Source organism: Dermacentor variabilis, chromosome 1 (genome assembly GCF_050947875.1).
Source record: "Dermacentor variabilis isolate Ectoservices chromosome 1, ASM5094787v1, whole genome shotgun sequence".
NCBI lineage: Eukaryota > Metazoa > Arthropoda > Arachnida > Ixodida > Ixodidae > Dermacentor > Dermacentor variabilis.
The window spans coordinates 119,299,687-119,312,484 of record NC_134568.1 but is presented as its reverse complement, the minus strand read 5'-3'; the positions used below and the strand labels follow the sequence as shown (position 1 = coordinate 119,312,484).

The window sequence follows — 12,798 nt, the reverse complement described above, 5'->3', positions numbered from 1 at the left end:
AGACATGCTTATTAAGTGTCGTGCTGCAGCCAGCATGCATGATATAGTATGCTAATACTGATACACTAGTATCACAAAACAATGGTCCTTTCAGACTCTGAATATGTAGGACAATTTAAAGGCATGGTGCTCGAACGTTGAGAACGGCTGAACAAAATGAATGAACTGCAATGCATTATCTGCGCTCAATGTGTGCTTAGGCTGAACTGCTACACTTGTTTAAGCTATATCTTAAGTTCTTAAAACTAAAGGGGCATGATGAAAAGTCACTTTTTCTGCCACATATGCATAGTGGCACATGTCATACTTTGTATGAAAACTTCCAATAATGTTTCATTACCAACTTTGGTACACATTAAAGTTAGTTAGTGCTGATGCCATTTGATCACTAGATATGATTATACATGCATGGAGCTTAGGCAAAAACTGTTGTCTTGCAGTTTAAAAGGAAGGTAGGGGAGAAAAATATTTACAGCACAAATACATTTCCTTGCGAAGGTTGGGATAACTTTTCTAGGTATACTTTGTGGCGCAAAATACATTTCTTGAAAAGGGACAGAAGAAAGGAAGACAGTGAAGCGCCAAACTACCAACTGTTTAATGATAGTTGGCTGTCATTAAACAATTGGCAGTTTGGCACTTCACTGTCTTCCTTTCCTCTGTCCCTTTCAAAAAATGTATTTTGCGCCACAAAGTATACCTACGAAATCTAAGCACCAACTTGCCAAAGAAGAAGTCCTTTTGGTTGGGATAACTATATCAGTGCTGGTGCTATGTATTTACAAAAAGTATTTTGTTGTACTGTATTTATTACTTCTTCAAATGATTATCAATTTGATATTTGTGCAATATTGCAGTGTCATGAAATCAAGGGCTTGAGGACAGTTTGTCTGGCTAGGAGTTAACTTGGCACAAGAGAGACACTGACCACAGTCAAAGTGAAAACTTTACTGTGGTTGTTGCCTTTCATGTGCTATTGTAGCGACATGGGAAATAAGAATTCAACCTTCTAGGATAATAAACATGGTAAGTAGAGCTAACTATAACACCTGCGAAGCTGAAACAAGGCTGGACATTGAACGTCTACACCGCAGCTACAGAATGCTTTCCAAGGTGGCTACTAGCCGTAAGTGGAGGAAGCGTTAGCTGAACAACCAGCTGGCTTGTAGAGGTCAAGTCTAGAGTACAGCTTACAAAAGATGGTTACTAGATGTGGCCTTAGCTAGATCAAGCTGGAAGCTAGACGTTTACTATACTCCGTTCCATACATAGCAGTCAATGCTGTGGAGGCTAGAGAGACTTCTTGCAGTGGCTTCATTTGCACTCGGGTATAGTTTGATGTATTTGACCGCAATTGTGCGCAAGTATTTTTTATATCTGATCAGTATTGAATGAAACAAGTTTTAATCCTTATAAACAAACACAATTTGGTATACGACTGCTAATGCGTTCTTTTAAATAATTTATTTTTTGTTGTTCTTTTCGAGTTTTTTATCTCCAACCCATCGCGAGGAGCATGACGTGCATGCTCAGATGAGCGAACGCTGTTGGCACGCAGCGAAGCACAGACGGAAGGCGCAGAGTGATAACTTTTCTTGACCGATTTTTGCATAGCTTGCACAGCATTGACTGCTATGTATGGAACAGAGTGTAGCTAGCTGCAGGCTCCCTGGGTTATGGGGCTGTACATAATTCAAATAATTATTATAATTGTATGTATACATTGTATACATACATTCACGGTCTGCACCACGTTTTGCTGCGTAGCGACGACACTCCTGTTCTGCGCGACGCTTCTTTCAGGCGTGGGTGTCCTTGACACTGAGCGCATGCTTTGGAGCCACTTTGCTGGTGCATGTATACATGCTCCTTCTAAAAGCATATGTGGCCAGCACATTGATGAGATGTCAGCTCCAAGTGCACTCTTCAGGCTATAGACATTTGTAATGTTTACACTATCACAGCCCAGCACCTGCATTTTTGTTGCATAGGAAAGCAAACACAGCATGTGCCATATTCAGAAACTATGAAACACTGCCGCGGCGGTGCCAGCAGGGATGCGCGGAGGCAAGCAACATCTGGTGGTGTTGCAAGAAATCCAGAGGCATGCACGAGCAAGTCCACATCACAGAGCGCCTGGAAAGTCGGGAGAAGAGGCAAAGAAAGCTTCGCTTTAATATAATGGTCAACTTCACCCCTAGCTTTTGCGTCGTAGTAGTTCTTTCAGCATACACCTGTCCTCATCACTCTTCCCTCGACAAACATCACCTTCATCCTTATGACATCACTGCGACGTCTCATTTGCATGAACTGCTGTTTGCATTTTGTGAATGTTGTATATAGTGCACAAACATAAACACTGCATAAGATTACACGTTGCATAGACAATAAAGAATTGTGCACATCACGAAAGCTTCGCTTCAGACAAGTCTCAACATGTGCATTGGTTCTGCATATACATATATCATTGTAGATAACATAACGCATTATCTGACTTCATTTTCAGCATTGTCGTTTATGGTGAAATGTCTTGAATTACTATTAAAGACCAATTGCAACGATATCATGAACCGCGTAAAAAGCCCTGTTTTAGATAATCTAGACATACAGTAGCCCCTGTTGAAAATTTAACGCTTGAAATGCGAGTGGGCGCTTCACAAAACGGTCCCCGAAATCGATGTTTTTCATACCAAAACTGAGAAAGATGCCGCCATTACCAGTCACCGGAAGTGACGTGCTATGGTGACTTGAGAACCAGCGCCTGGGTCGTCTGCTTCGTGTATCAGCAAACCGCATGTCTGCTAGCCACTGAGCTCATATACTTTGCTAGCTCCTTTGTGCGCTGAGCCAACTTCGTTGCGAGCCCACGATGTTCTTTTAATGCAAAGTATTCTAGTTCAGCCGCATTATGGTTGTCTACATTCAACAGCAGCGCCTCGATGCGTTCTGCTTCCGCTCGATGAGTGCATTGGGGTGACGAGATGTTCATTTGAGGGATAGCCAGCCGTTCGTGCGCAGGCTTGAGTAAGCGCGGGCATGAGAGAGAAAATCAGGGGCTTTTGCTCCTTAAATATGACTCTGCTTAGGCACTACTGGCACTACGGAGGAGGTTTCTTAGCACGGGTTGTATTCCTTTGTCCCCTAGACATGAGGGCATTGCGGAGTGCGGTCGAGTGTTTACGCTCCGCCGTTGGCTGCCCGCGCGGTGAGGCAGTGGGCACGGACGCCCCATTTGGTGATCGCTGTCTCTGAGGAAGCAAGTTTCTGACTTGTGTTGTACAAGTCGCGGGTCGCTTTTTTCGTCGCTACGATAGATTGGTTAAATGATATTGCGCAACAAGAAAACGACACGGAGGTGAGAGAAGACACACCAAGTAGTGTGGTGTGACGACACACCACTTGGTGTGCCGTCTTCTCTCTCACCTCCGTGTCGTTTTTTTTTTTTTGTCGCGCAATATCATTTAATGGATTACCAACTTGCCCGGAATGCTGCTCTCACAATAGATTGGATTTTTTAAAAGCACTGCTCCAGGAGGGCACATGTAACCGGCAAACGGAGGCCTCGAAAGCACCTGAGGTTATAATAAAGCAGGCGGCGCAGGATCACCAGGACACCCAAGGCGTCAAAGCTGGAAGCAGGGCGGCCTATTGGGATGGTGCCGCGGAGGCCGAAGCGTGTCAGGGGGTGTTCGCATAAAAAATGTGTCCGCTCTCGCGGACAGCCGATCTTATTTATACACTCCTGGCATGCGCAGGCCTCGGCGAGCCCCAACCCACGGATTAGTCCGGGTACTAGCTTTGGTGCCCTGTTGCCGGTTAGGCGCCGCCAATAATGTGAAATAATGATACGTTGTTACAATTAGTAAAAAAAAAAAACGATTGAATCAATATAATTACGTACAGCCGCCAACTTGTGACCCCAAGCTCAGCAATACCGCGGCCCGCGACTTCTGCAACACCAATCAGAACTTTGCCCTCCGTAGTGCCTAGGCAGTCATATATTCAAGGCCCCCAGATTTTCTCTCTCATGCCCGCTCTTACTCGCGCCTGCACACAGATGGCTGGCGATCGATTTCTCAAATGAACGTCTCGTCATTGAGGTGGACAAGCTAAAGGCAGCTGGAACATGGAGCATCGCACGCTAGCTTGGCTGACCAGCAGCGTGCTGGCTCATAAACAGTTCGGGTTGCCTTCGACAAACCAAGAAGCGCTCGCACGCCGCGCACTTGTGCGATTGCGCGGCTGCGAGTACGTAAACTTGAACATTAGCCACCAGCCGATGCACTTATCCCGAAGTGGTTCAGGTCACAGGTCCCTCGTAAAAAGTGTGACAACACTGCTGAACAACGGATTTAATTTTTGTCGTAATTTAAAGGTTTTTTTCTTGGCATACATGTGCTGACACATGACATCTCAAATGGTTTTCTAGCTCTGTCAAGTGGTGCCAGGCTTGTTCTCCTGCGCGACGCTTGAGCTTGGGGCAGCTTCCCGCGCCTTACGCATTTGTTCCAGTTGTTCGGCTTCCCTTTTTTTGAAGAAAGCTTCTTCTTTGGCAGCACCCTTTATGCCGAACGCGCCACCGGCCTCGCGAATGCTTCCACCCGCTCCTCCGCCTTTTCCAGCACCACAGCCCAGCTGTCCGCCTTGACTCATAGCAGTATGGTTACTTGTCGACTGCAGGGGACATAGACCTTAGTTTAGTTCAGAGCTCACGGGGCCACTCCGTAGCGAATGCGCGCCGATGAGAGCCGCCTTGGGGCTGCGTCGCTAGACTAAAGTTGCGTATACCTCTGGGGCGACCGGACCAAGTGCACGCTGGACGGTCGAACCACTGGAGACACAACACTTATATGCGCAGTAAGCCCATTATAACTGAATCTACGCCGAACCACAACGCAAAGATGACACGCTGCACCCGCAAGCACCGCAAGCCCGTAACATGCCCGCGGTGCATGCTCCGGATCCGGAAGCGGTGTGACACGTGACAGAAACTGTTTTGCTGCTGTTTTCCGTGTCCGCGTCGTCGCGTGCCTCATCGGGACCCTCAATTCGATAGCCGGGTATGTCGTGCGTATTGTTTTGATCGCTGATGTTCATTTGTGGGTGCGCCTGTCGCAATTATGCGTAGCCGTAACCATGACTAATGCTGTCATGACGCCACTGACACGCGATAACACGTCTTCTTTCGTTGCCATACCATAGGCCGTACTGTTTGTTTTGATCTTCCCGTTGCACTGCTGGGTACGCCCTGACGCATGCTGTTCTTGACGTTATCAAAGTGATTGCGCTTTGCGAACACATTAAGGATTGTACGGAAAAAAATATCTACAGAATGAGCGGTGTTACCGTAGCTACTGTCTGCTGTATATTTCTTTAGCTCGAGGCGTTGGGCATAGGCAGCGTATTTTCGAAAGTGACAAGTATTTGCTCCTCTACAGATGCTGACACTTGAGTTGAAGACTGGATAGAAATATGGCGAAACCTACAGAGGAGGACAAACTAGTCATCGGATGCTGGGCAGAAGGAAAAGTCCTGGACCGGGGCACCTTTGGGTGCATAACGCTATGGCATAACACGGCAAGTTCCAAGTTCTCCGCAACGCTTACCCAAATTTGTAGTGTAAAGTATCAGAAATAACTTTTGTCAGGTCGTGCTGTATACTCTATTTCCTTTTAACTTACAGTGCTATCATCCTGTTTTTGCGTGTCATTTAGATTATGTGGTAGTGAAATTGGTTCCAAAAATCTAAGGGACTATTATTGCTGCCCGCACATTTACTCCCTCTCTTTCGCTTTTGAAAACTAGCCGGAATGCTTCTAAAATGTTTGTCATCAAAATTGATGTGAGAGCATCAGGCCCAACCACACTGCCAAAAACAGTGTAAAATTCTGAATTATGCTGTTGTTCTGTACACTCAGAGATAAACGCACGCACGCACGCACACGCACACACACACACACACACACACACACACACACACACACACACACACACATATATATATATATATATATATATATATATATATATATATATATATATATATATATATATATATATATATATATATATATATATATAAAGGAAAGTAGTTTTTGTTTTAATGTTGCAGGGCTGAGGTTGACGTGATTCAGCCACAGCTTAAGCAAGAATAGCTTTGTGTGGTAATATATCAGTGCCCATTGGATGTCCGTGACTCCAATGAGCTGCCACCACACAAGTGAAAATGGATGCTTGTGTGTTATTATTTGGAGAGCCAGAACAAAAATTTTCAACAATCTGCTTCATTGCCACATTCACTGAAAAAAATGTTAATTGTGCTACCCAGTTTTTCAGCAACACTCAGAACTTTTGAAAGTGTCACAAATTAAATTAGGTTTAGGTTGATAAACTTGTTTTAATGCTCTACATTGTACATATTCAAATTCCTTTAACCTAACTGTAGCTATTCTAGAACAAACAATCTGTATGTATTGCCACCATACACTGTATTTGTCTATAGTCACGATAGTGTGAAGATTTGGGAGGTTTTTATGCACAAATATTATTTCATGGTGGAACAAGCCACTGAAAACAGTTATGAAGTGCTGTTTTGATGAAACTTTTCGAGCTTTTTTGTCATGGCTGGGCAGCTGCTCAATATGTCTCAACATGGTGATTTTCTTGTTCTCTCTCTGATCATTCTGTGTATCTGGTAGTGTTTGAATTGAATACTTGCTTGAATTCTTTTCACTAAATATGTCACATTCAACTTGGTGTTCAATGAGGGAAGCTGTCTTCTTATTCTTCTGTAGTAAATAACTTATGTCTCTCAGCTAAATGCTTCATTTGAGAAACTCATGGGCTTTATACAACCACTCGTGTTTGCAGTTTTTATGTTGACATTATTTTGCATGTAGGGGCTTTGTTATAACTACATTGTGAGTATAATTGCTCACTTCAGAAACACCAGGACATTGCATCAGTTTTGCCCCCCCCCCCTCCTTTCTTTTGCAATGAATTTCCTAGTCTATGTATTCTCAGTGCATCTGGGTGGGCTTCAAGGTGTGAGGCCATGTTGTACAAAATCCTGCTGCATCAGGAGTTAGTGTAAGCTTCGTGCAACAATATATGTCACATCTGCATACAAGCTATGCATAACCTCTGCATCATGCTTAGTGATTTGAAATGATTGCTACAGAGAGGCACATTTGGATAGCAAGCTGAAACTTTGCACAGGTATGGTGTGCACCATGTATCACTGATGGTGCTTTCAGAAATGCACTGCATTGGGATGGGCATGAATAATAATATAACAGTCATAGGCAATCGTCCTGAGGGAGGAATGTCATATATTCAAGAATACTGATGATCTGTACTAATCTTGCTACTTTCACAGAATCTAATGCCAGATGATTGACCAGGCAACTTGCATAGCAGCAGCAAAGGGCGTAGTGTAAAAGATGAAGATAAAGCGCAGCTTTAATGATCCTTGGGCTTGCGGATGCGAGCGATGACTTCTGGTATGGGAAATTTTAGGCAATAAATAAAAATGCTGTAGTGCTTTAATTATTAGAAGCGTAATTTATTAAACAAAACTGGATCACGTGCATTAGTGATGCCTCTGTTTCAATGTATGATTCTGAAGTGCGATACTATCATGGTACATTACTGTGTTGACATACATGTATGTGCTTAGCAGATGTCTGAAAGACAAAAAAATGAAAAGTAGACATGTTATGCCTTCACAATGGTTGCTGTATGTTAAGGATCTGCATTGTGAAAAAAGAAAAGCCATGGTTGTCAGTGTTTGCTCCGGGCTAAGCTTGACGTAAAAGCATCGGGTAACATCAGTATCCGAAGGCACCAGAAGCAACCATCGCTTGATTCTTTCCACCTCATTGTAATGTAACTTAAAAAAGTTGTATATCACATATTGTACATATACATTTTGTAACTGTCAGGATCATATATAATAAATTAAACTATAAATGCAACTAATTTTATTAACATTACCAGTTGCTTTCTATTGCTACAATCTGTTAGTCTCAGTTTCACAAAGATTCACTGCCAACATGAAAATATTCTGTAGCTTTTGAGTAGAATAAAATAGACGCATAGTTCTGTCTTCAACACATTTGTGAATGTCTATGGATGTAGAACTATTAAAAAAGAAAGGAACTAGAATTTCATGGCCTTATATCATGCCTGCCCATGTCATCACATAAAAGCCAAACTGTCAGACCATTTAAAGGGTGCTGCACATTCAGTGAACACGACCCAGGCTATTAAAATTTTTTTAAGACCTGTTTGCCACCTTTTGTTTTTGTGATTAGAAAACTCAAGAGACCATAGCACTCAAGAAGTGTCTGCGAGGTGTGGCTGAAATGACAGACAAGCTGCAGGAACGCTGGGTTCAAGAAGTCGAAATCCTCAAGAAGTTGGACCACCCCAATGTTGTCAAAGGACTTCCCGTGCCAGAACCACTGCTAGTGCTTGCTTCAAGCCTGCCATTTCTTGCAATGGAGTACTGCAGTGGCGGGAACCTTCGAAAGGTGAACATTCTGTTGGGTGTTAAATTATTATTGTGCTGCATACATAAAGGGAACAGCATGTATGTGTGCAATCAATGCTGTATGTTCTGCACTGTGTCATTTAGTACTGTACAGAGATAGACTGTTATGTAATTGTGCATGTTTTCTTGTGTGATTTGCATCTAATTTCACATTGCTCTGTCAAGGTGATGTGTCGGTTGGTTGGGTGCAAAAATATGGTGCTTGGGTCCAGTGGCTAAAGTTGGCTTTTAATTTTAATCATAGATGTTAGTGAGATTTTATCGTGGAGCTATGCTTGGGCTTTGGAGGGCGGTGTTATGGAAAGCTGTGGATTAATCTGAATGACCTGAATTTCTTCAGTATGCACCAAAATCTCAGTGCTGTGGCATAGTATTGGCATTTTGTCCCGTTGGAGGCTGCTAGGGGCTGCTATTGCTAGGGGCTGCTACTGGCTGCAACACTGTAGTCACCAGCACGCTACTATAGCCACTAAGCCACCACTAATTGTGCCCGCACTTTCAGTTCGAAAAGGACCACAATGGCAGAAATTGGGCCTAAACTGATAGAGCACAGTTGAACCCACTTATACTGTTCCTGCAACATTTGGTCAGGTAAAGACCAAATTTGAGTTACTGTACAAATTTGAGTTACGCTACACTAAGCCCAAATATAATGGAGCATCGATATTACAACCATTTTTCAAGGTGCTATCACATTCGTTATAACTAGGTTTGACTGTATATCAAGAGTGATAGAGATACTGCTGGCAACAGGGCTTTGGGAATTCAGCAATGTTTACTTCAAGTAACCCTCTTGGCCTATCATCCACACTCCTTTACTATGGTGGATAACGTGAATGCCTCAGAGCAGGGGAATTTGTTGAAGCTTGTAAATTGTAATCTATAAAGCTCTACACACTGGGCAACAAGGAGTCTTGTATGTTCTAGCATTTATGGAATTGATAATGCAAAAATATAACACAAAGCATGCGAGCAGTGGCATAGCCAGAAATTTCGTCCCAGAGAAGGGGAGGGCGGCTTATGTTGCAGCTCGGCCTTCTCCTTATAGAATTTGTCGAGGGATCAAATACATGAATAATAACTGCATTGCCATTGCCAAAGATGCTACAAATGATTTCTTGAATGCTATGCGCTATCAAGACAAATTAAATGTGTATTTTTTCAAAAAAGAATATATTCGTATGTCCCGAAAATTGTGGCAAAAATAACTTATATCAATGCTTCTATTTTTTTGTCTATCTAATAAGTAAAGATAATATCATACAAGCTTTAGAACTATATCAGTTCGAAACCAGCCAAGCAGTGCATGCTGCCGATATGAAAAATGTAAAGGCATGAAATGAACAAGTTGAGGACAAATATTTTAATGATACTGTGTCATTCTAGAACCTTGTTTACATTTTTGTACATATGCAGTGGCCAGGGAAAAATCTCAATGACACCGTCATTGATTCTAATCTATTGCGCAGGAGCAGCTGTCACCGGTCATGTATTTTGAGTAACTGCACTGAATTATAGTCGCAACAGAGAGCACATATAAAAAGTAGGACTTCTGCAAAATACACATCCGAAATGCAAAGATACAATGGAATATACAAATACAAAGGCATAACTTGATAAAGGGCAGAAAAGTGTCACTGGAAACAAAGTTTACTGCAAACCTCGCAGCAAGATATTTAAATATACATATAACTCTCCAATAAATCTACGTATCTAAGCAAAGGGCACTGTATATATAATGCATCAAACCAGGCAGATAAACATGTTACGCAATCACAGATCACAGAATCCTAAGGCCTGCCCCCCCCCCCCCCCTCACTGCATCGCACCCGAAGGAAGGCGATGCGCGTCCTCCCCGCTTTTCTCCCTGGCTAACACAAGACTGAGCCACCATCATCAGCTTACGCTGTCACTTGCACATACAGTATGCGGCGCACGGTGACGTTGTTGTCGCCCTTGGGCTTTATACGAAACATGACGCCGACGGCAGGAATGCGCCTGGACTGTCCATATAATTGCTTTTGCAATAATATAATAAGTATCCGGCAGCTGAAGAGTCCCGTGGCCCATTACTTTCCGCAAAGGAAGTAACAAAATCGAACTTTCATCATGCGACAATTCGCTGCGCCACAACTATGTCTTTTTATTTTTTTATTTTTTTTTTTGTGGGGCATCGAAATGAAGAAACACAAAGGAAAGCATGTTGGCCACAATCACCTAATGTGGCTGCCGAAGGAATATTGTAGAAAACGTGAGACACTTGGTTCACTGAGAACAATACGCAATACGGTATCCTACACCGTCGAAACAAAAAACTTTCCAAAGAGGTTGCGATAACATCGAAGTAAAAGTGATGCCCTCAAGCGAACGCATTGCAATCTGTCGAGTCCCCACAGTGATGGCAGCGAGCAACCATTGTTTATTTTTCTTGTCTGCTAGCCAGAAAGCGTCCAAAACTTTGCCGGGCCAAAATCCACTCGGCCAGAGAAAAATGAACATGCACCAAAGTGTGCCGCGCGGCGGTTGGGGAAACATGAGAAAAACATGTGCTCTGGCTGGCTCTAGCAGCCCGCGGGTAGCGAGAACAAGAAAATTGACGAGGCTGAATGTGCCCTCACGAATAAAAGTCAAGGTAGAAAAATAAATAAGAACATAGTTGCCTTTGCTGGCTTTAGTGTCTTGACATGGATGCTTTGGCACAGATGAAAAAAATTTTCATGTTCTTTTCTGTAACATGACGGCACAAATGAACCACCACAATGCTTCGTCTTATCAGACCTTGCTGTGGGCTGTGTCAACTTAATAGTGTGTTGATTTGGCTTGTCTCGTTGTATGGTCCAATGTACGACTTCAGAAAATTCAATGCACCTTTGGCATCAAATGTTTATAAGAACATTAAACCCGCAAAGTTCCTGAATTGAAAAATTAAAGCACGACATCAGAAATGTCATGCACCTTTTGCATCAAAAGTTCATGAAAACTTTATTCCCATAAAGCTTCAGAATTGAGATCCATGCGCTTCGTAGGTTCAGCAGCCTCCACGAGATGCCACGACGAGCCCGCTCACCGTCAAAACGCCCTTAAAGCTTTGTGCTCAGGTGGAGCCCCTTGCATTATGTGACTCCCGGTGCATGGGCGTTGCCACAAAATCCAGCCCGAGTTTGTAATGATCGCGCCCAAATGTCTTTCCGAGCATGAGAACGACATTCCGACAAAGTCCAGAATGATTTCCGGTGCCAAGGGTTGTTTTGGTCGGCAGTGAATGACAGCACGATGCAGCGATGGTGTAGAGGTAGAGCATCTGCCTCACGTGCAAAACGACCGTGGTTCAAATCCTAGTGCCACGCAATTTTCCACTAGATAAAAAAAAAAGAAAGAAAATCCGCCTGCTGATAAAATTGCATAAACAGACCTGGAGTGCTGCCTGATCCCGGTGACCGGAACCGGTAATGCACTCCCTCACCAGAGCAGGATTGGCCACCCTGGTGCAGTACTTGGCCACAACCTCCTATATGAATATAACAATCAAACCCCGGCCCTCAGTCCCCAGCAGCTGTGAAGCAACTGACCACGGTGGCAGTCAGACCTGTGATGCAGCAGAGGGTGCTACAAATCTCTGGATCCGGACAGGCTGCCATTGGAATCTAAACCTGGCAATGTTTAACGCTAGACCATTATCTAGTGAGGCGAGTCTAACAGTGCTATTGGAGGAATTAGCGGGCATTAAATGGGATATAATAGGGCTCAGTGAGGTTAGGAGGACCAATCAAGCATATACAGTGCTAAAAAGTGGGCACGTCCTGTGCTACCGGGGTTTAGCGGAGAGACAAGAACTAGGAGTTGGTTTCCCGATTAATATGGATATAGCTGGTAACATACAGGAATTCTATAGCATTAACGAGAGGGTGGCAGATCTTGTTGTGAAACTTAATAAGAGGTACAAATTGAAGGTCGTTCAGGCCTACACGCCTACATCCAGTCATGATGACCAGCAAGTCGAAAGCTTCTATGAAGACGTGGAATCGGCAATGGGTAAAGTCGAAACAAAATGCACTATATTGACGGGCGACTTCAATGCCAGGGCAGGCAAGAAGCAGCCTGGAGACAAGTCAGTGGGGGAATATGGCATAGGTTATAGGAATAGCAGGGGAGAGTTATTAGTAGAGTTTGCAGAATGGAATAATATGCGGATAATGAATACCTTCTTCCGTAAGTGGGATAATCGAAAGTGGACGAGGAGGAGC

General features: G+C 43.6%; 1 protein-coding gene across 2 annotated transcripts in view; it reads left to right on the top strand.

Annotated features, from left to right (window-relative positions):
- The first annotated feature begins 4,930 nt into the window (after positions 1 to 4,930).
- LOC142583757 (inhibitor of nuclear factor kappa-B kinase subunit alpha-like) overlaps positions 4,931 to 12,798 on the top strand; it is a 114,442-nt gene continuing 106,574 nt past the window's right edge. Inside the window, exons 1-3 of one of the 2 annotated variants that reach the window (XM_075694237.1) lie at positions 4,931 to 5,060; positions 5,439 to 5,577; positions 8,316 to 8,534. In XM_075694237.1, coding sequence (XP_075550352.1) covers positions 5,473 to 5,577; positions 8,316 to 8,534 — 324 coding nt within the window. In that variant the 5' untranslated portion in view covers positions 4,931 to 5,060; positions 5,439 to 5,472. Of the gene's footprint in view, positions 5,061 to 5,089; positions 5,242 to 5,438; positions 5,578 to 8,315; positions 8,535 to 12,798 lie in introns of those variants that run through there. The other variant, XM_075694238.1, reaches the window with a different exon arrangement.